This window comes from Cygnus atratus, chromosome 2, assembly GCF_013377495.2.
Source record: "Cygnus atratus isolate AKBS03 ecotype Queensland, Australia chromosome 2, CAtr_DNAZoo_HiC_assembly, whole genome shotgun sequence".
In the NCBI taxonomy this organism is placed as follows: Eukaryota; Metazoa; Chordata; class Aves; order Anseriformes; family Anatidae; genus Cygnus; species Cygnus atratus.
In genome coordinates this window covers 20,648,671-20,671,174 of record NC_066363.1, presented here as the reverse complement: position 1 = coordinate 20,671,174, position 22,504 = coordinate 20,648,671, and the positions used below count along the sequence as shown (strand labels likewise).

Here is a 22,504-nt window from a genome sequence, read left to right as displayed (position 1 = left end):
AACACCTCTGAATTCAGATTAAACAGAAATTTCTAAAATATTTGGTTACTGCATTGATTTATATACTTTCTTCATTATCTAACAGTTCAGTGTAATAAAATTCCAGGAAAAAAAAAAAAGCCATTACAGATCCAATGATCTCGGGATCAGACTTCACAAGTTTTTCTTCCCTTGTTTAAACAAAACATGGTAGACATTCAGTCATAATTAGCATTAAAATATATATCCATTTTTTAACAAGAAAACAAAACCAAAATGTCATCGTACTCCTATTAATAAGAGATTGATTTAACAAGTTGAGCTGAGAAGAAATTTTATTTAAAACATAACAAAGCTTCCTTTGCCTGGTGGTAAACTTTCTTTCCCTTTCCTCTTGCATATTTGTATTCCTCCTCACCTTCTGTTTATAGCAGACACCACAGGTGAAGGTATAGCAATCCTTCGAACAACTTTACTTCCATGCTCCCATAAATAAGAAGCTTTGAAAGTCTCAGCGGAGAAATCCTTTCTCATTAGGATTCCATCCAAGCTTTGCAGATCAGAGAGAAAACAACTGAAACTTCCTAGTGTTTGGATGCATAGGCCAACCTTTTTGCTTAGGATAAGCCAGCATTTTCTTTGAATCCTTAACTATGTATCATGCAAGGCATTACATTTAGTGAAGATTTTAGGTCCAGACACTTAAGAAAAGTTCAAACTTTTATAACAGAAATATTCAGTACAAACCTGGCTCTGAAGTGAGGGGAAAGGGAATTCTTGCAGGGAAAGCTGCTGGAGAAAACTCAGTCACTCAAGATACATATTTGTATTCAGATAGAATGTATGTCCACTTACCTGATTTTTTTTTTTAAAAGCATTCTCTTTTTTCCTTTTTCCTCCTGAGAATATTATTTTTTGCTCTTATATATACATATATATATATATGTATATATAACCACGTAATTGTCAGGATATTCTGATGAGGGACACCAGAATTGTATCATCTGGCTAAAACTTCTTGGTAAACCTGGTGATATTTATGGTAAAATTCTTATTTGGTAGACTAATGTTTGGCTTTTGCTTTAGAAGGCAATTGTTCTTTCAGTTCATGGTGGGCTGTCAATTTACAAAAATCCTGCTATTTGCTGGTATCCGTTGAATCTGTTTTGTTGCATGGGAAGAAGGTTAACTTTGAGAAGTGTAGTAATTTTAGCTAGCTTTAACTTAGTTTGTGTTACCTTAACATGTGTTAACATGAATGTGTTTTATCCTTTTTGACTACAAATGGTACTGAACTCAGATATTGCTGTACTCAGCAGAGTACAGATGACACAAATGTTTGGTTCCATCATAGCTCTCCATGCAGTATGACACCGAAGAAGAATTTCATATCTCATGATGGCTCTGCAAGGGCAAGGAATGAAGTGCCTCCTTGTTGCAAATAATGTGATTTGCACCTGTGTGCTGTACTCCATTGGACTAACAACAACCCCTGTGGACCACACTGGGACAAGCCCATATATTAAACAAACAAACAAACAACCTCCGTAATATTCACATGAGATGTTTCTAAGGAATCTGTGATAAGGGTTGGGGGGAGTGCTGCTACTGAGTGGCAAGATTATTTTATACCACAATGGAAATGGCATAGTGACAGTAATTTTGTAGGTTAAATATTGTTGAAAAGGTCTGAAAGTAATCTATTCAGATGAACTTTTTGAGATATAATCTAGTTCTCTGCACTGGAATCAGGATGTCAGTGATGCAGGGAGAGGGGAAACGATCAGGAGGCAGAGACCACATGTCAAATGTTTTCAGTAGATAATATTCTCTGTGATTGAACTTGTTCATAATTTTGGGGAAGTAGGATTTTCTGCAAAAGAATCACTTGATTTTTTGACATCCCCTCTTCTCTCTGTCACCACTTGTAGGCTTCTGAAGGGTAAAGCCTGGAAAACCAGAACATTACTCATTCCTCAGTTCTCAGTGCTTCTCCTTAATGTCTTATTTAGAATTTAGCAAAATATTGCCCCTTTCTACATCAGTGTACTATAAGCATGAGCTCCTTATCTTGCTGATACAGCCTACACAGAGTCTCTCATTCTTAAATATAAAATAATCTGACCTTGTCTGACGTGTATCAGTGCAAGACATTGAAGAGATTTTTTAAAAATCTTTTCTATTTTTTTATTTTGTTTCCTTAGTCGGCAAACTCCAACTTGCCTTGAGCATTTTAGGAAGCCCATTGGCAGACTTTCATATCTACAGGTGAAATTCTGTCCTAAGAGTAAATATAATTTGTTAGATCTGCTGTTTATGTCAGAAACAATGATTTCAGATTAAATCTGGCCTTTTCAATGACACATACTGTGAGTAGAATTCCCTACAGTTTTTGAATTACAAAATAACTTTATTTGAAATGATATCTAGCTTGCATCAGTATAAACTTTTCCTTTCTAGATTTCCCTGCAAAAGGTTGCCAAGGTCATTCATGGATAGAAACATTATTGATGAGTATGTTAATGGTGTTGTAATGTTATATAAAAAGTCATCTAGAAAATGGTACTAAACAGTTGAGGTAAGCAAATGACAAGCTTGATGCAAATTGTGTTTCATAAATTCTGAACTTCACAGTGCTGAATATAGTTGAGTTGAGCTGCAGATCTAATGAAGCCTTCTAGGAGCTTGTTATTCATACATTATAATTTAAGCAGAGTGAAACTTGGAGAGAAATATTTGAGTAATATTTTCAACAGCACTTTTTAACTTTTTTTTTTTTAAGTCTGATTGTTTCAGGTATTTTGAAAGAGGAGAGAGAAATTATATAAATACTCTCACTGTTCAGCACAATTCAAACAACAAATAATAAAAAGTGGTGAATTTTCAGCTGTAATTTGAAAACATTTCTACTCAGAATTTCTAAAAAAAAGAAATAATAATTTAAAAGTATTATTTACCTTGAATATACGTTACATTACATTCATATGTTTCATTTCTTACTGTTGACATGGTGTCATTGTATTATTAAGTGAGGGTATGTATTATTCCTCTTGGAGAGAGCAGAGAAAATGAGATTCCTGGTGAGCATCAATTCAGTGTACTTGTGTTTGAGTTATGCATTGCTTCTCAAAACAGCTCAACTTCTTGTTCTCTGTGGTCTTAGCCAATAATTAACTTGAGATTTACCCTTTACCTTTCACAATCACATAGCACTGCTCAACATAACCACTGACAATGTATGTAAATCTTGTGTTGTAATACGAAAGAGCTGTGGTTTTTTTGTCTGTTTCCCATCATTATTTTTTTTTTAGATGTGATTGATATCACAGGAATATTTTATCTTATACAACTTTGTAAAAAAAAGGTCTTGCATTTATAGTCCTCTAGTAGCAAACATAAAGGAAACAAGATCATTTTTGAGAATTCTTGATCTTTTCCTAGTAAATGAAACAAAGTGTCTGGATTCTATTCATGAGGAATTCTATTCTGGAATTCTATTCTATTCTAATTCTGGATTCTATTCATGAGGAAATGGTTGGCGACCTGCTAAGGAGCTTGGATGTGCGCAAGTCGATGGGGCCGGATGGGATGCACCCGAGGGTACTAAGCGAACTGGAGGAGGAGCTGGCCGAGCCGCTTTCCATCATTTATCGGCAGTCCTGGCTATCGGGGGAGGTCCCAGTTGACTGGCGGCTAGCCAATGTGACGCCCATCTATAAGAAGGGCCGGAGGGCAGACCCGGGGAACTATAGGCCTGTCAGTTTGACCTCAGTGCCAGGAAAGCTCATGGAGCAGATTATCTTGAGGGTCATCACGCGGCACTTGCAGGGCAAGCAGGCGATCAGGCCCAGTCAGCATGGGTTTATGAAAGGCAGGTCCTGCTTGACGAACCTGATCTCCTTCTATGACAAAGTGACGCGCTTGGTGGATGAGGGAAGGGCTGTGGATGTGGTTTACCTTGACCTCAGTAAGGCTTTTGACACCGTTCCCCACAACATTCTCCTCAAGAAACTGGCTGCTCGGGGCTTGGACTGGCGTACGCTTCGCTGGGTTAGAAACTGGCTGGATAGCCAGGCCCAAAGAGTTGTGGTGAATGGAGTCAAATCTGTTTGGAGGCTGGTCACAAGTGGTGTCCCCCAGGGCTCGGTACTGGGGCCGGTCCTCTTTAATATCTTTATCGATGATCTGGATGAGGGCGTCCAGTGCACCCTCAGTAAGTTTGCAGATGACACCAAGCTAAGTGCGTGTGTCGATCTGCTCGAGGGCCGGAAGGCTCTGCAGGAGGATCTGGATAGGCTGGACCGATGGGCTGAGGTCAACTGTATGAAGTTCAACAAGGCCAAGTGCCGGGTCCTGCACCTGGGGTGCAACAACCCCAAGCAGAGCTACAGGCTGGGAGATGAGTGGCTGGAAAGCTGCCTGGCCGAGAAGGACCTGGGAGTATTGGTTGATAGTCGGCTGAATATGAGCCAGCAGTGTGCTCAGGTGGCCAAGAAGGCCAACAGCATCCTGGCCTGTATAAGAAGCAGTGTGGCCAGCAGGTCTAGGGAAGTGATTGTCCCCCTGTACTCAGCTCTGGTGAGGCCGCACCTCGAGTACTGTGTTCAGTTTTGGGCCCCTCGCTACAGGAAGGACATGGACGTGCTCGAGCGAGTCCAGAGAAGGGCGACCAAGCTGGTGAGGGGTCTGGAGAACAAGTCTTATGAGGAGCGGCTGAGGGAGCTGGGCTTGTTCAGCCTGGAGAAGAGGAGGCTCAGGGGCGACCTTATCGCTCTCTACAGTTACCTTAAAGGAGGCTGTAGAGAGGTGGGGGTTGGTCTGTTCTCCCACGTGCCTGGTGACAGGACGAGGGGGAATGGGCGAAAGTTGCGACAGGGGAGTTTTAGGTTGGATGTTAGGAAGTACTTCTTTACCGAAAGGGTTATTAAGCACTGGAACGGGCTGCCCAGGGAGGTGGTGGAGTCACCATCCCTGGAGGTCTTTAAAAGACGTTTAGATGTAGAGCTTAGCGATATGGTTTAGTGGAGTACTTAGTGTTAGGTCGGAGGTTGGACTCGATGATCTTGAGGTCTCTTCCAACCTAGAAATCTGTGTCTGTGTCTGTGTCTGATTCATATTCATGTATTTATTGGCTATCTTCAAATGAATCTCATCATTCTTATACATTATGGGAGTACTATATGAACTAGTCTTTCATAAATAACTTATAGACTGGAGATGGAGGAATGTAAATAGCTGGTGATGAATCCAGATTAGAGTTTTTGGTATGCACACATTTGTTCAAGCCTATCTTGCTTGTCTTATGTATATATACAAACACACTTATATTCTTAGGAGGGAAATTCTTATCTTTGCTGGTACTCTGGCTGTACAAAACAAGATATTTAAAAATGAAAGTGAGTGTATGTAAATGTATGTTCCTGCAGCAGCCATCAGTAACATACTTCTTTTGCAGGATTTAGTGATCAACAAGCCAAGTCAATTCTGTTGGTCTCTTAAAAGCTACTTAGAAGATTATATTGCTTTTGCTGTATCAATCCAAATTGTACTTAATTGAAAAGTGATATCCTGTGTATGCTTTTTTGTTTTTCAAGTCCTGTCATTTCATTTGGCTTAGGGATTTGCATAACATGAAGTCAGTAGTTCCTACTTTACATAAATATGTCCTGTGATAGTTTCTTGTGGTGTCCCGGTTTTCAGAAAATGCTGCCATTCCAAGAGGGAAACAAATAAAAGGAGAATGATAAATGATTAACATTTTGCTATGCCATAATAACACTTTTAATCTTTTAATTTATGAGAATCTAATCTCAGAGTATTCACTGTAAGGGTAAATACGTTGGTCTACCAGAATATGTGTGGCAAATTTGATCTAGGAGAAGATCAACAGTTTAACTGCTCAACTGATTCTTCTTAATCTAGTTGTTTCTCTACCTCTACTGCTCAGCTGTGAGCTAAGAGAAGTCCTCTATCTTTTTTAATCATTTTTTGATTTTATATTCTTTATTATTTTGGTTTGTGGTTTCATTATTTTAAACATTCTCCTTTTGTGGGAAAGGAATGGAAGAATATCTGTTTCTAAGAGAAGGTATTTTTTGACCAAGTTAAGAAAAAATTCTGGATGAATTTTCATTGTACTAATAGAACCTTTTGTACCTATTGTTTTCTTATCTAGTTTGTGTTGTTGTTGTTTAGTTTTGTTTTGCTTTCTTTTCTTTCTTTCCTTTTTTTCTTTTTTTCTGTCATCACGTCTTTTCTCAGAATAATTTCACTACTAGTGTTATTTGCATGTTAGAAACATGAAAATTAAAATTAGACCTTCATGGTCTTTTGATTTGCTGCCTATCTGCATAGTCTTCAGACCCCACAAACTTGTGGACTTGATAATTGTAAGAGAAGGGAGAGAAAAGCATAATGAAGAATGAAAGTACCTCACTCATGAAATGTGCAAGAGTTCTGGAAATGAATAGATATTTCAATAATAGGAATAGAATAATAGAATTTGGAAAGTCTGTTCTCATTTAAAAAACAACAACAACAAAATGCCTTCCATTGCTCTGAGCAATTTCTATATCACTTATGCTAGGACTGTAAACCAGCATTCTGCATCTGCATGGACGTTTTTTATTATGTAAAATTCTTTGTATAACAGAGCAAATAATGTATTGTTCAGTTTACTGCCTATGTCAAAGATCAGGAAAAAGGGTAGGTAAAAAAAAATGGGGGGGGTTGTTCTTTTTCATTAATGCAACATTAAATGCAAGTTTATTTTTAGTCAATGGTTTTCTTAAATTAAAGGCTTTATTTTGCTTTTAGATATCTCAGATATCTCAGCTCTGTTTAAACTTTTCATAGCATATTCAGAAATAAGCTTATTACTTACCAAAAAATTTTCACCTCCTGTAATTTCTCTCATTTCTATTGTGTGACAAATCCATGTTTTGATATCAGATATTTCACTGTTTTCCACCTTTGACGTTTTCTTATGTGGAACCAGCTCCTTCCTTTCCTTTCCATGGCTCACTGATGCATTTTATTGTTGTAGCTTCCCAAAAATAGCTGCAGAATAACACAGTCAGAAAAGTAGAACTAATGAAAAATGCTATTTTTTTTCTTAATTCCTCAGCATGGTAATAACATATCTATGTCATATGCGGTGAAATAAGATGTGAAAATTGTTGCATCCCAATAGTTCTACCTTTAAATATTTTATGTTGTTAAGCAATTTAAGTCACACTGCCGAAGTTTCTCTACACTCTTCAAAAATAAATAAATAAAAAAATAAAGGTTTTAGAAGTGTATGCATCACACAAATGTTGTACAGTATTGAATTTTCCCCATTTAAAATGGTCTTATTTTCCATGTGATGTCCTATAATTATGACTAGTATAAAGACTTCAGCTTGTCTACCTTTTAACAGCTCATGGATCCTACTTTATGGAATGTACACAACAAATAAAGCAGGGAAGCAGTCATGCTGATGCTGATCTGGATTTCCTTCCAGGCAAAACACCCTGCCCTGCTAGGCCAATGCAGTACTCTAGGCAAAGATAATGCAGCATTAAAAGAGTGTGACCAAATAACATCTGTTGGAAGTAGTAAATCACTGAAGTCATGGTGTATAATGGCTAAACAAATAAAAAAGAGCATTCTTTGATTTAATTGTAATTTTGATTTTAATGTCCTGTTGTTTTCAGCTGGAGAGGATCCCAAGGAATGCCCTGCCCTCACCGATTTTTTGTGTTGGAATAAGGATTGCATAGAATCTCATTTTGTCTGTGACTATAAACCAGACTGTGAAGACCTATCGGATGAAGCTGACTGCAGTAAGTATCTGTGCGTTAATGTAATCTCCAGTTAAAATTATAACTTTAAATTCTGTAGCATAGCTCAGGTGGATTCATGCAGCTGCTCAGAAGATAATTACAAGCTGGTTGCCTGTTCCCCCAGCACAGAAGGTCTGACATTTTAAGATCCTCAGAGGTGTTTACTGCACAAAAATATTTGTGTGATTTGGGCACAAAAATGTAACCTCGTCATTACAAAGATTATATAGAAAAAAAAATGAACACTTTTATTTAAGGAATAAAACCCACAGATTACAATCCAAATTTACTCTGAAAAGATACATAAACTTATTTATTTAATTGAAAGCATTTTAGGCTGTCAATGTTGAATGAAAAAAAAAAAGCTAAATAAGCAAATTAATGCACAAGAGCATTTAGGTGTGATTCTGTTATTTAAAAAGTGACTATGTATAAACAAGCCCATCTTTCAGATTAATCCTGTTTTTGCAATCTGAGTCATGTTGCTACCACATATTCATTTTCTTTGTTCTTGCTGCTACTGCAGAGCTATGACAGTGTATTCTTCCTATTACATTATTCAGAACAGTTGGACAAAATCCAGTCTGTTTATATTTTTGCAATGCTGGTGAAGACAGACAAAATTTGCCTGCAGGAATTCTTTACTAATGCTATCTGAGATGGAAGGACACAGCTCAATTTTAAAAATCCGGATCAAATTAACAGTCTTTCCAATTCAGATTTGAAATTGAAAAGCAGTAAAATATTGTACTGTTTTCTTCCTCCAGTTCTTTTTTTATTGACAGTAATTTTCCAGACCAGACATTGGGAGCAGGAAGATTAGACAGTCCATATATGTAAATCAGTAATAAATCTAATTCTTAATCTTCAAACTGCAGGACCAAATTCTGCCATATTGTACATATGGTTAAAAGCAATCTTGATAGACAGAGAAAATAACTGAATCACATACATCAATGCTCATACTGCATTGAAGCCCAAATGCTCCATTGAAAGTCACCAACACTTGGCAGTCCCTTGAAAATCAAAGGTGTTTCACATATTTTTGCTAAATGCTTTGACTGAACAGGGTACAGAAATAATGACCCATTACCTGGTCATGTAAATTACATTGTTTTAGACAGACAAAAGATTTTAGTACACATGAAAATGTCACTACATGACATTTAACTTGGACTTTCTCCCTCTTTATTGTTTTTGTAAAAGTAAATGGCAGTTCTGAAGTACATATGCTGATGCTGGGGTCTCTGTTTCTGGTTTTGCTTCTACTGCAGTGCTTTGTATTCCAGTGATTTTTTGTGAACCATGTTGACGGAAATGAAAAGTTGAATGATAACTTTCAAAGGGTATCTTTTTCAACTAGACAAATTTTAAACAGATATTCCATATTTCCTGTATGTAGTATGCATATTTTTTCAGTAATTAAACAAAGTAAGTATAGCAAAATACACTGTAAACTCATCCTTTTAACATTTTACAGACCTAACAGAGACCCAGTAAATCGGAATCGCTGTCCAAAGTAAATAGCTCAATAATGATCAGAAAACTATCAAGGAACTTGATTTATTCTGTAAATATTGTTACAGGATATAGTCGTTTCCTTAGAAAGGCTTGCCTGTGTTGTCTGGAGGGGCTGTAATGGCATCAACTTTCTTTTCTTATTCAGATAATAGATGGTGATATTTCAGGCCATAATTTTTATTGAATCACAGTAAAGCAACCTAGTGTGCAATAGTGCAGAAAACTTTTTCCAAGGGAAACAAGCAAACAAACAAACTGGTATTCACTTTAAATAAATAGAGTGAAATATCCTTTCATTGTACATGGAAAAGCTCTAATTACATAAAAACATTTTCATCTCTCTTTGGTCCAGATGTTGATGCAGAAGTGACAAAATAGCATGGTAAAATAAGAGACAGATGCTGTAATCTCATGTACAGAGTACCCAGATAAGTCTCAAGTATAATATTACCCTACCTGATATATATTAGTTTGAACAAATGAAGTAATGCAAAAAAAATGAACATTTGAAAACATTTGAAAATAAAAAACAAATGAACATTTGGATAAATGCACATTTTTTCCCAAGCATATAGACCGAAATAAACATTATTAGGCAAATATATGTATATATATTTTATCCTATATTTTTATGCTATTTTTCTTTAGTCCATAGTTACCTGGTATCAGGTCTGAAAACTCTGACCACAGTACATTTATAGTTATGAAGTAGGTTCACCCAAGCAGAACATCAGGATTTACCTAAAAAGCACAATTATTTTACATAACATAAATACATAAAACATAAATATTTTACATAACAGAAATAGTTGTCTAACTATTTCCATCTGGAAATAGAAACCTAATTTTTTAAGGAAAAGTTTTTTAAGGAAATTTTTTTTTAACTGTTTAATCACAAAAGAGTGAATACCCACAGAGAAAGCCCTTCATGGTCAAACCTGCCCCATTGCAAGTTGTTATGGCCTCATTTGCCTACAATTTTCTCTTTTTCTCAGAGTTCAAAGTCCAGGCTTATTTCACTTTCTACTATAACTTTATACCAGTGTAATTCCAAAGAAACCAATGGGTGATAATCTACTCAAGAGCAATTCCCTTGTGCAGGATTTACAACAGAATCTGGATAAACTGAATTGTATCCGTGTAGCCTGGTGAAGTCTTTTCTAAAAAAAAAATAAACTCACAGAAATTACTCTATGCTTCATTCCATTCATTCAGGCAATCTTGCAAAATTTTCATTCTCTTTCAATAACCCATTGGAAGTACTGAGGTGAAAAAAGCACACATGAAAGCAGTTGCAATTTTAATGAACTGCACTCAATTATACACACAGATTTGATTAATAGCAAACCTCACTGTTGATGAACCAACTAGAGGAGTGCTTGAATTATTGAAATAAAAGCAATTTTTCAGATAAATGGAACAATTGTCTTCTGAAGGCTTCTAAGTAGGTTCTGTTTACCCTGAAAATAAAAAGTACCCAGCAGGTACATATACGTCAGGTGATTCCATCAAACTTGTAAATACTGCTTATAAATATTTATGATAATTACTTTCTGAATGTACTGTTAAAATATTAGGGTAAAATTCCTGAGGACAGATAATCTATTATGAATAGTATAAATTGCATATATAAATTCATTTGGACTTTGATCTTGTTAGAACTGTACAAGAAAATTGTACTTGCTGTTGAGATTAATGGATTCCCTTCTTTGCCCTGCCATGCTTCACTGAGTTTCCCTGAAGTTTGTAATGCAGTGTCAATGTGAACACTCAGTGTATTTGTGTATTCCTTTCACAATTTCCAAAGGCCATGCTGCAAATAGCACTAACAGAATGGCTGAGGTTGGAAAGCACCTCTGCAGATCTAGTCCAACCTCCTATTCAAAACAGGATCCACTAAAACAGGTTGCCCATGGCTGTGACCGGTTTAAAATATCTCCAAGAATGGAGACTCTGCAACTTCTCTGGACAACATGGGCAAGTGTTTGGCCAGCACAACAGTAAAATAAAGTAAAATAAAATAATATAATTTTTTATCCTTCAATGGAATTTCCTATATTTAAATTTATGCCCATTGCCTCTTGTCCTGATGTGAGGCACCACTGAGAAGAGTCTGGATTTGTCTTCTTTAAACCCTCAAAGCAATTATTTATGCCCACCAATGCACACTATGCCTGTTCTTTTCTGGGCTGAAAAGTCCCAGCTCTCTCAGCCTCTCCTTATGATAAATGCTTCAGTCTCTTGTAGTAAACTAGGAGTACAGTACATTATAAATCAGTACAGATCTTTCTTCTAGCATTCAGTGAGATATAGGTTCAATAAAGGTTATTCTTCTTTTAAGATATTTGTCCTAGACATTTAACTATGGTGAGAAAGATTTACAGAAAAGCAAGACCAAAAGCTTTACAGTCTGTGTGCATGCAGATCTTGTTCATACAATACAAGTTGATGATAGTGATAAGATATAAAAGTTCTAAAAGTTAATTGTCTACAATTTACATGTATTTTTTTCTATCTACATCTTTTATACCTAGACAATGATACATAAATAATCGTATTTTAATGTCGCAGAATACTTCTAAATCAAGAAATAAACTCTAATTCCTCAAATCCATTTGAGGTTCTGAAATAGTCACAGTCAGACCTGCTTCTCAAATGCATGACTGACCATGATGTTTAATAGTTTGGAATCTTTCCCCAGAGTCCTTTTACAGAGGAAGTCTTTGCTCTCACTCAGCAATCATGTAGCTGCCTCTGCTCAAATTCTAACCTGAAAAAACAGAAAAATTTGCTCTTGGAAAATTCAGGTCTTCGGTATGGTAATCAAGGAACAATTATACCTAAGGAAAAGGCCTTCAAAAGCAAAAGCAGTGTTTCTGATAGAGATTAATCTCTTCCACAGCATTTGTACAATTTTGTTGACTAATTACATTTCCAAAGTCATTTGAAATAATCAGAGACAAATCTAAAAACAGAAAGTCTAACAAAAATATCCTGAATTTATTCCAGTGCCCTAATCACTAGAACTTCTCTCTCATCATAAAGTTACCTTCATACCTAACACTCACAAGGGTGATCCAATATATGTTAATGAAAAACACCACTGGGGAAGTGGAGTCCATTTTTACTAGCTAATTTTCTAGAAATCATTCTGTCCATTCACCTTGAATAAAAGCTAAAATTGGTGAAGTTACAGCTTTGTCCTCAAGACTTACATGGCCATATGTCTGCAATAACCTTTAAGGCTGTTTACACCTGTTCAGAAAGCAAAGGATGGTGTTTTTTTTGTGTGTGTGTCTGGGGAGGGGTAGGTTATTTTGTTTGTTTCTCACTCACTACCATATATTAATTATGTCAGTACATGGGAGTTCAAGGAATCATAGTATTAGCCAAATAGAATCCTCTCCATCACCATGTACAATAAGTTCATTACAGTCTTGTAAATATAAGAACTGAGATGATAATTTACTTCCTGTTATATTTTCAGGTTACTACACAAGTATTCCTGGAAGCTGTAACTTTGAAACACAAGATCAAGAATGGACCAGTGTATGTGGATTAATACAAGACTCTACGGATGATTTTGACTGGAATGTTAGCAAAGGTGGTGTCTCTGGACAAACGGGTCCTGATACTGACCATACACCAGGTATTGCCATGTGTCCTACATCACCGTGGGGAAAATTAAATATTCACTGAATTCCAAAAAAAAAACCACTGTCCCATAAATTAGCATCAATTAGTAAATAGTCAGCTGCACATAAGCCAACAGTGTGCCCATGTGGTCAGGAAGGCCAATGATATCCTGGCCTGCATCAGAAATAGTGTGGCCAGTAGGACTAGGGAAGAGATTGTCCCTTTGGACGTGGAGTGCACCTCAAATATTGTGTACAGTTTTGGGCCCCTCACTGCAAAAAAGGATGTTGGGTTTCTATAGAATGTGTTGAGAAGAGCAATGAAGTTGGTGACGGGACTAGAAAACAAGATTTATGAGGATTAACTGAGGGAACTGGGGTTGTTTAGTCTGGAGAAAAGCAAGTTGACCTCATCACTCTCTACAACTACCTGACAGGATGTTGCAGTGAGGAGGGTGTCCATCTCTTTTCTCAGGTGGCAAATGACAGATTGCAATAAAATGTTCTCAGGTTGCACTAGCTGAGGCTTAGGTTAGGTATTGGGAACAATTTCTTCACGGAAAGGGAGGTGAAGCATTAGGACAGGCTGCCAAGGGAAGTGTTGAAGTCCCCATGCGTGGAGGTATTTAAGACATGGGTGGGCATCACACTAAGGACATAATTTGGTGATGGTACTTGATAGGTCAGGCTGATGGTTGGACTTGATGTTCTTGAAGGTCTTTTCTAACCTAAACATTTCTATGATTCTATGAAACCTAAATGTGATCAGTTGAGCTTACTGTAATGCAGACAAATAATAGTGAAAAATTAGCACAGTTCACGAAGGTTATAGCGATATTTAAAGTTCCAATGAGTATTTAAAACATGCCCTTTTATATTAAAATTACAACTGAGGATACATAAAAAAGCCATGACAAAAATATTAAATGTTTTAACAAACTGAATCTTGTCATTTATGCTATCTGATAACTTCTAGTTCCATCTGAACACAGATTTAAAAACAAAAACAAACAAACAAAAAAAAACCCTCTTGCATAGCGGCCTGTTGCCCACATTTTTAATCGTGGTTTCAGCAGCCCTGTAATTTTAAAGACCGCTATTTTCAAAATGGTCTTGATTGTATCATTCTTAATACTCGACTTTAGCTTGATGCATTCATTTAGTCATTTCCATAACAATGAGCTACTAAATACCATATAAAGTATCTAATTAATCATCCCATCTGGGAGATAACAGAACTCTTTCTAAAACAGTACAGCATACTTCTGCAAATGCAGTTGTTGTTGATAAGTCTGCAATGAGATTTTTAATTAAGGGTCTACTTGAAAAAATGTTTAAGAAATACAGATATGAAAATTTTAATACCATAAAAGAGGATATACTTGTCAGTAATCATGTGTTACTAAGTTACTGTAAAAATAGTAGTCCAGCCATCCATTTCTTTTTAGTCACCTAAGCAGGCAGTATAGATTTTGTATTGAATAGTACCTTGAATGAGACCATCCAGTGACCCTGACTGTGCTGTAGTCAATCTCTGGAAAAGTTTGTGGCATTGTAGGCTTTTTTTCAGGCATCTTCAACAAGGTGTCAGTTTTATGTTTCCAATATCAGCTTGCACCCTGGACATCCTGCAAACCTTTAGCTAACTCATGTTCAAAAAATAGATTTTCTGAGAACCCAGATTAGTCTATTGTTTTATTTCCTTCTCCTGATCATCAGCTCTGTATTTTTCTCACCTATCACTAGTATTTTTTTCACCCCTCAAAGAAGCTACTGGATTCATATGAAATCTGTATATGAAACCTTGTGTGTTAGATCCTGATACTCATGATGCTCTATTCGTCAATAGTTTGAATAATCTACTTTTCATGGAGTGTCATACACTTAAAGAGCAACTGATGAGCAGTGTGTGTGGATGCATGTGAAATGCTTAAGGTTCATAAGTAAGGTCTTAACTTTTCTCCCTGATATTGGCTTGCCTTAATCTTAATCTTAATGTAAGAAATCTTAATGTAGAAACATTTCCTCTATTAACATGTTCCTACAAGATGATACAGCCAGACTACTAACAGAATGACTACTGATTATCAGCACAACAAAATGTACTAATGGGCTGTTACAGTTATCTGTGTTATGTAGACAGCAAACTATAATTATATATTAAGTATATATATAATTATATTATATTATATTACATTCTGTATTTATTATAAACCTGAATGAAAATTTAATTTTCATCATAAAGGTACCAATCACTATTTGAGAAGTGCTTAATTTTCCTTGCCAGAAATTTTATTTGTTAGGAATTTTATCCAGTTCTAATTTTCATTTTATTAGCAAAGAATAGTTCAGATTCACTGTACAGGTGTCACAATCTTTACCGTTTTAATCTTGAATTTGTATCCTGCATGATCTCCAGGTGGATTTTTTTTTTTGGTGTTTTACATTTCCAAACTCAACAGAGACATCTTATAAGCACATGGCTGTAACCATTTCTGTTCTACTCATTTATCTTTCCTTTTTGTTTGCACCTGCTGCAGGAACTGCTCACCTGATCATGAGGGAACTGTTTTACTGCTACACATCACAGTTTGTCATTTTATAGGAAGCAGATATCCATACTAGTCTGTGTTGCTGTTGACTATAATTGTGGAAGTCCATTCCTCTTGGAAAGGGACGGAACAGACAGGGTAGATGTAGAAACTAATTCAGCTGTCCCAGGCAAGCTGTTCCTTGTGAATCAGTAGTCTGACTTGCTTTCTTGCTCTTCCTTTGATGCAGTGTGATGATAAAACAACCTCTAGCCCTTGGCTCTTCAAGGAGATTTTGTGTTTTTCTATTTCAGTTCCTCTTACTTAATTGATTCTTCTTTGCATCTTTGAAATTACCCAGCAATTGTAAGAAAAATAAAGTTAATAAAAAGAAAGGAAAAAGTAAAATGGAATTACAGCAAATGTGTTTACAAAATTGCCTAGATTTGTAATTTACTTGTAAATTAAGTGGGCAAGAAATATTCACATTAGCTATAATAAAAAAGAATCACTTGTTAGAATTGCCAGCAGTCTACATACTGACTCTCTGTAATGTCCAACAATATCTGTCAGTCCATTCCTGATCCAATCCAACTCCTTCTAGTTCCAAACTCATTTCCTGTAGTTACTAAGCATATAAATTTGTTGCACAGATCATGGGTGCCATTATAGCAACAGAATGAATCCTGTGGTATTATACAAACCATGTCCTATGTATATTGGAACAGCTTTGGGTGGAGGTTTGCTTGTAAATGTGTCATATTGCCTCATCTAGCAAAATCTAAACTAACATTACAGATTTCAGATGGGTAGCAACATTAATTTCTGAAAAATTTGCATTAGTTTAACAGAGCTAACTTAGTGCATTAGAACAGTCTCAAGGATAAGATAAACCCTGTGATTTGAACAGAAAGACTTTTAGTGAAAAATAACGACTATGTTACAGCTATGTCTAACATTCTGCAATTTGACCAAGAGGTAGCTTATTCAGGTCTCACTTTTAAAAATTATAATTTCCATAAATTTCCTTATCATACTATTCTTTCCTGCCCCAAAACAAGACACTTCCAGCCTTTAGCCACAGGATGAGTCCATGAGCTATTTAAACACTATGAGGATGTAACTGTTCAAGTTCAGAATGTTTCAACTTCAAAAATATCAACCAACTGAAAAAGCAATTCTATTTAACTTTTGCTGTATATCATTATGCCATATATCATATATTATTTAATATGTAGACAGGCACCCTGGCTTCCCAGTCTGTTGCTTAGCATGCAAATATTTAACACCATTCTACTTATGAAGAATGTAGTATATCCATGTCATTGTAATCCTTCAAATAGCTTTTTCTCACCTGAGAAAATGTACATTCCCTGAAAAAGTTTGAGGCATAACATGATACCCAGATAATCCCACCTGAAAACATCATCTCAAATAAGATTGCTTCAAAGGCAACAATAGAAACTAAGAGCAATTCCTTGACAGTTGCTGCCATTTACAAATTGTCCAAATTCTGGGTTTCCTTCCACTGACATCCAAACTGAAAGTTCTCACTCTGAACTAATATTCATTTACAGGTCTGTAAGAATGGCATGTCAAATAGCAGTTGAAAACCCATTACACAGCTCACTTTATGAGTCAAAGGACTAAAATTGCAATCAATTTTGGGTGGAAATAACTGCAACTCACTTCAGATGGGAAATTACTTTTGATATTTTAACTGCAGTCCAAGTGAGTCTGACTCTTGAAGTGACACAGCAGTGAACATCTTTCCATTTTTGCTTTCTTAAAAGCATTATTTGTCACCCTACTAGTAAGCGACAGATTGTGTCTCTTATTGATCTTACAAACTGAAAGAAAAAAAAATATTTTTGTTCTAAAAGAATTTTTTAAATGACGGAATAGATCTTGGAGAAGGAGATCATTTGTCTTTTAGGCCTTATAATAAGGCTGCCAGATGGGGGACTGTCACTAGTCTGCCTGAAAATTTAGTGATCATGACTTTGCATATAACACTTAAACTGTTTTGTTAAGTTGTCAATATAGGGAGAAGCTAGGTTTTAAAAAACAATTTGGATCCATGACTATTTGATTTGTTCCACAAACATTTCTTTCCTTTCCAGAATAGCAATTAGCTCATCATGTTGTTTTTTTTTTTGTGTGTGTACTTACCTCAAGACCATCATGATTGCTGCTCTCTTTACAATCACATCATCTTAAAAATTACATTCACAACAGACACAAAAATCTTATACCATATTCTTCCCAAATCTGCATCCTTGAATTACTGAAGTATTGTAGTAGCGCAGAATGATATTTGTGAAACTGTAAATTGCTGAGCATATGAAGCTCCTAAATTCAACTGCAGAGTATGTTTTATACGTGAAACATAAACAGGGTGGGTGTGAAGGTGACAAGTTAATTTTTATGGGTTTGAGGATTCATTGACCTAAGAAATAAAAGATGATGTAGTGCAGATTAGCAATTCACTTAAGTTTATCTGAAACTTAATTTAAAATCCGTTTCCACAGGGATTGCCATCTTCTTTACAAAATGTTCATTAACATTTATTTATAAGACAAAGGAAACGGATTGCAGAGAGTCAATCTTTTTGGATATACCATTTGTCAATCACTTATTTACAGAAAGGTTTATAAGAGCTTACATGAGGCTAGCTGGAATACTATTATGATTCTGAATGTGTGGTATGTCTTATGTCCCTGAAAAGAGCAGTTAGGATTCATTCCTTAAATTAAAAATTCTGAACTTTTTCTCCCAAGAAGACTAAGCATGATCTGTCCCACCCCACCCCCACCCCCCACCCCCCCCCCCAAAAAAAAAAAAAAAGTTGTTATTTGAATAACAGGTATTTTAAAAGTTTTAAAATAGTTTTTTGAGAAAGCTTGCTTAATCAGAAAGTTCTTGCTGAGATAAAGTTTTGTAAGTAGGCTTACTAATTCTGTTACGTGTACCTTACCAGCATGTTCCATCGTTTCATACATTTATGTAATTTAAAAACAGAAAGGATTGATTGGCTGACTTTCTGAATAGTATTGAAGAAGAGATTAATGGTTTGGGACAGTAATGTTCTTGTGCAGAAGCTCCAACTTACTTTTTCAGAATCTGTGAGTGAGTGTTCATGCTTGCAACATATTTAAATTTATAATTCAAATATGAATCAAGTATTTACACGTGGGTAAAAAAGGCACAGTGAGATCTGATGAAGGTTACATTAATATTATATATATGTAATAAACAGAAATACACAAAGTTTTAACCCAGAACATCTCTGTAATGTATGGGTATACATGTATGTTGTATCAGATACTTGTATCTATGTGCGTAAAAATGCTTTTCCTCTAGAGCATAAAATAATACTGAAAAACTATAAATTATTTTAATCTTTTTATTGAGGTAAAGGACAACATTTTTTGTATGTAAACTCATCTAACCAGAAGGAAGGAAATAGAGCGAAGATAATTACTACCAAATTCTTCCCAGCCAGCCTTGGAGTCTGCAGAGTTCGGTTCTGGTTCTGGATGTTTGCTTCTAGGCAAACAGGAGTCTTAAAGGTAAGAGAAAAAGCATGTCTACTAAATCATGCCACAGTAATAATTGCACTAGTAGTATTTGCATTTCTGTGTCTAAAATGATCTAAATCTCAGAGGCTGTTAGCTGTACTTCTTCACAGCTTTGCTGTCATTACACCCATATACAAAAATTTTCTGTCAAGATCAACAGGGACAATTTTGTTCTACTCTTAATTTCAGTTGAAGCCCTTTTGCTACATATGTAAGAATTAATATTGCCTATCTATCATTCTCAAACCTACTGAACATCAAAACAGTTCTCTGCACAATTCACTCTTTAACATCAAACAGTGTTAGTTTCCAAAGTTTAGGACAAAAACAAGATATGCAGTTTAAAACAAAAGTTTTAAACAAATTAATGTCATCATGTATCAAGGGTGTTTGATTGAAATAACTGGCAATAAAGCATTTAACCATATTAGCAATTATAGTTCAAATATCTTCTTGCTGTTCCCCAAGCATCCTCAATGGGCCAACTCTTAGTTGTTAATTCCCTTTGTAAAATCTCAAGCAGTGACGTGAATCCTTGGCAAATAATTCATTTCACATGGCTCACTGAATAAATATGTTACATAATGCCTTTTTTACAGGCCTGAGCAGGACTCCTATCTGCGTCAGCTTGTTAACCTGTATTTTTAAACATGTATTTATGACAGTTTTATTACATGTGAAGGAATATAAAAAAATTGCATGCACTACCGGTGTTTTTATATTGACAATGTTTATCTTTGGTCTGGTTTTCTGCCTTATATTCATCCCCACTGAAAAGGATCATAGCCCAATTCCATAGGAATACAGTATAATTCGTCCTGGACTTCAGGAGGTCTCTAGTCCAACCTCCTGCTCAAAGCAGGGTCAGCTACAAGATTAGACTAGGTGAAAACCTCCAGAAATGGAAACTACCCAACCCCCAACCCCTCTGGGCAACCCCTGCCACTGCTTGACTGCCCTCAGCATGAAATATTTTCTTCTTATATCCATTCAAAGAATAAAGTTACCTTTCATTCCACCTTTTTTCTGTCTTTTAAAAGTATATTATTATGGGATGGTATTTTTACCTCTGTCACTTAGTTCCTGGAGAGTCTGAGTATTGCCATATACTTAATTAAGAGTAAATAGAGAAAAAAACAAATTACATAAAGTTATTATAAGCAGCAGATCCTTCAAAATTATTCTTATCCTAATCCAAAACTCAGCACCATACCAGCTACTAGGAAGAAAATTAACTCAGTCCCAGCCAAAATTCAGACTGCTTTTCAAAACTGATTTTTAATGAATTTTCAGGTAATTTTATTTTAACATTTCTCACTATCAAGTCAATAAAAATGCTCAAAACCTTATTTTTCACAAAGACATTTCAGATATTCAACATGAATTTTTAGAAGTGTTTATATCAATATTGTAATTTTAATATTTGTATATAGCTTTTAAAATATTAGGCCATGTCCTCAAGTCCATTCTTCCCAGTTTAAATTATTTATATCTCCACATACTCAAACTTTGCACATTAAGATTAAGAAAACAGAACAGTAGGTAAAGGTCAAGAGCAGTTCCAGATTAAATTGAAGTAAAAAGAAAACAGTGATTACCTTTTGGATCAGTTGGTAACTGAAATACTCCGAGATTATCTATGAAAAATTTGTTTAAATTTACTGTGCAAGAAAGCAGACAAGATTTTTTTGAATGAGCTTCTGAACTGAAATTTTTCAAGTATTACAGAACCCTTAGAGTTAGTGAATAAGTAGATGTATATGGCCTATGTATGTGGAGTTAGGCAGACAGCCAGTCTGCTTTTTCTTTTTTTTCCCTTTTTTTTTCCCTTTTTTCTTCTTTCTAATTCTTTTTTTTTTCTTCCTTTTAAACAAAATAGTTTAGTTAACTTTCATTACCTTCAATTTCGTAACGAGATCCATAAAGAAATGTCTTACATATAGGTATATATAAGGTTTCCTGTTTATGGCATTGCAACTTCTGCTTTTTATAGAGAAACATATAATAATATTTGTAACAGACTGAAGTACTCAACAAGGAATTATCATCCTATTGCAGACCCAACATACCCTTTTAGATGTTACACTTCTTTTTCTATCAAACTAATAATCTATTTTAGCAGCAAACATTGCTGTTACTAAATAAAGAATAAAAATGGACTGTAATCACTTAAATGAAAAAAGCCCAAAAGAATGTAAAAGAGAGAGAAAAAGAGAGAGAGAAGGAAGAAAATAAAAGCAACAGCTCAGTGAAGATTTGTGCTCAAGTTGCAATGGAGGTTAAAAAAAAAAAAAAAGAAAAGTCAAATGGTAATAGGAAGTCTGAATAATGTGTTAGAATGTAGTTATGTCACCGCAACAGATGATATTATAGCTATTATCTGAAATACAGCTATCTGCAATGTTCTTGTCAGGTCTGAATTTTAAAAAAGAAAAAAAAAAGAAAAAAGAAAAAAGAAAAAAGAAAAAAGAAAAAAGAAAAAAGAAAAAAGAAAAAAGAAAAAAGAAAAAAAGGAAAAAGGAAAAAGGGAAAAGGAAAAAAGGAAAGACCAGGGAGACAGAATATAAGCAGAGATGAATGACTAAAATCACCAAATTGGTTAAAAGAAAGATAAAAAATGAAGAATGTCTCAGTATTGGAAATAAATAATGTTGAACTACACAAAATTGTTTAAAGTTTTTTTTTTTTTTTAATGGGAATAGTCCTATTTTTACAGAGAAAAAACAAAGAATATTCACTGAGATTAGAGAAGTATGTATTAAAGTCGCTGCTCTTCTTTATTCACAATGTGCATTTCTCTGGCCAAATTCTATTGCTATAAACTTTGTAATTTTTTACGAGGAAATAAAGGTATAGGCTATTATTATTATTGTCTTTAGAAAGAATACAAGATCTACAACAACTCTTACACTAAGAGTGAAAGTTATTTTTAAAAGATCTGAATACTGATGCTTCAGGACATCATTCAATTGTTAGCCAACAAAAGAAAAAAAAAAACCAACTTCATAATGATTTGTTATGAAAACATTAGCTTTCCTTAGAAGTACTTGATAACAGCCTTCAAGGGGTGAGTTTATTCAGCATTAAACACAAGACTAATCTAAAGTATTAATGAATATGCTTGAAGAATAGCTCTAAATATAAACAGTTTTTATTACATATATGCTACAAGTGTAAATTTAGAAAATTCATTTCTCTTTACATTTTGATTAATGAAATAGTAGAGACATTTCAGCAAGAAATTGATGTTATTTTAACACCTGTTTTATTCCAGTGGAGATCCTATTATTCAGCTGTCAGACAGAAAGCATTCAGCTTTCATTAAGCTGCAGAAAGCTTTGTCTATCAGTTTATTCCAGGAATTTGTCACACAATTGAGAGTTAAAGCCGAATTTAATTCCTGCCCTGATATTTGTTGATACTAAAAGAAC

General features: G+C 35.1%; 1 protein-coding gene and 1 long non-coding RNA gene across 5 annotated transcripts in view; one reads left to right on the top strand and one right to left on the bottom strand.

Moving 5' to 3' along the window:
* MALRD1 (MAM and LDL receptor class A domain containing 1) overlaps nt 1-22,504 on the top strand; it is a 268,212-nt gene that overhangs the window by 169,253 nt on the left and 76,455 nt on the right. Inside the window, exons 29-31 of the mRNA XM_035545162.1 lie at nt 7,677-7,805; nt 12,814-12,975; nt 18,907-19,064. Coding sequence (XP_035401055.1) covers nt 7,677-7,805; nt 12,814-12,975; nt 18,907-19,064 — 449 coding nt within the window. The remainder of the gene's footprint in view (nt 1-7,676; nt 7,806-12,813; nt 12,976-18,906; nt 19,065-22,504) is intronic.
* LOC118247328 (uncharacterized) overlaps nt 1-22,504 on the bottom strand; it is a 65,775-nt gene that overhangs the window by 753 nt on the left and 42,518 nt on the right. For 2 of the 4 annotated variants that reach the window (XR_004778380.2, XR_004778378.2), the window contains 2 exons: nt 9,986-10,067; nt 6,863-7,038 (listed from right to left, as the gene is read on the bottom strand). This is a non-coding gene — a long non-coding RNA (uncharacterized LOC118247328). Of the gene's footprint in view, nt 1-6,862; nt 7,039-9,985; nt 10,068-10,507; nt 10,555-15,512; nt 15,780-22,504 lie in introns of those variants that run through there. The other 2 variants (XR_004778379.2, XR_004778381.2) reach the window with 2 other exon arrangements.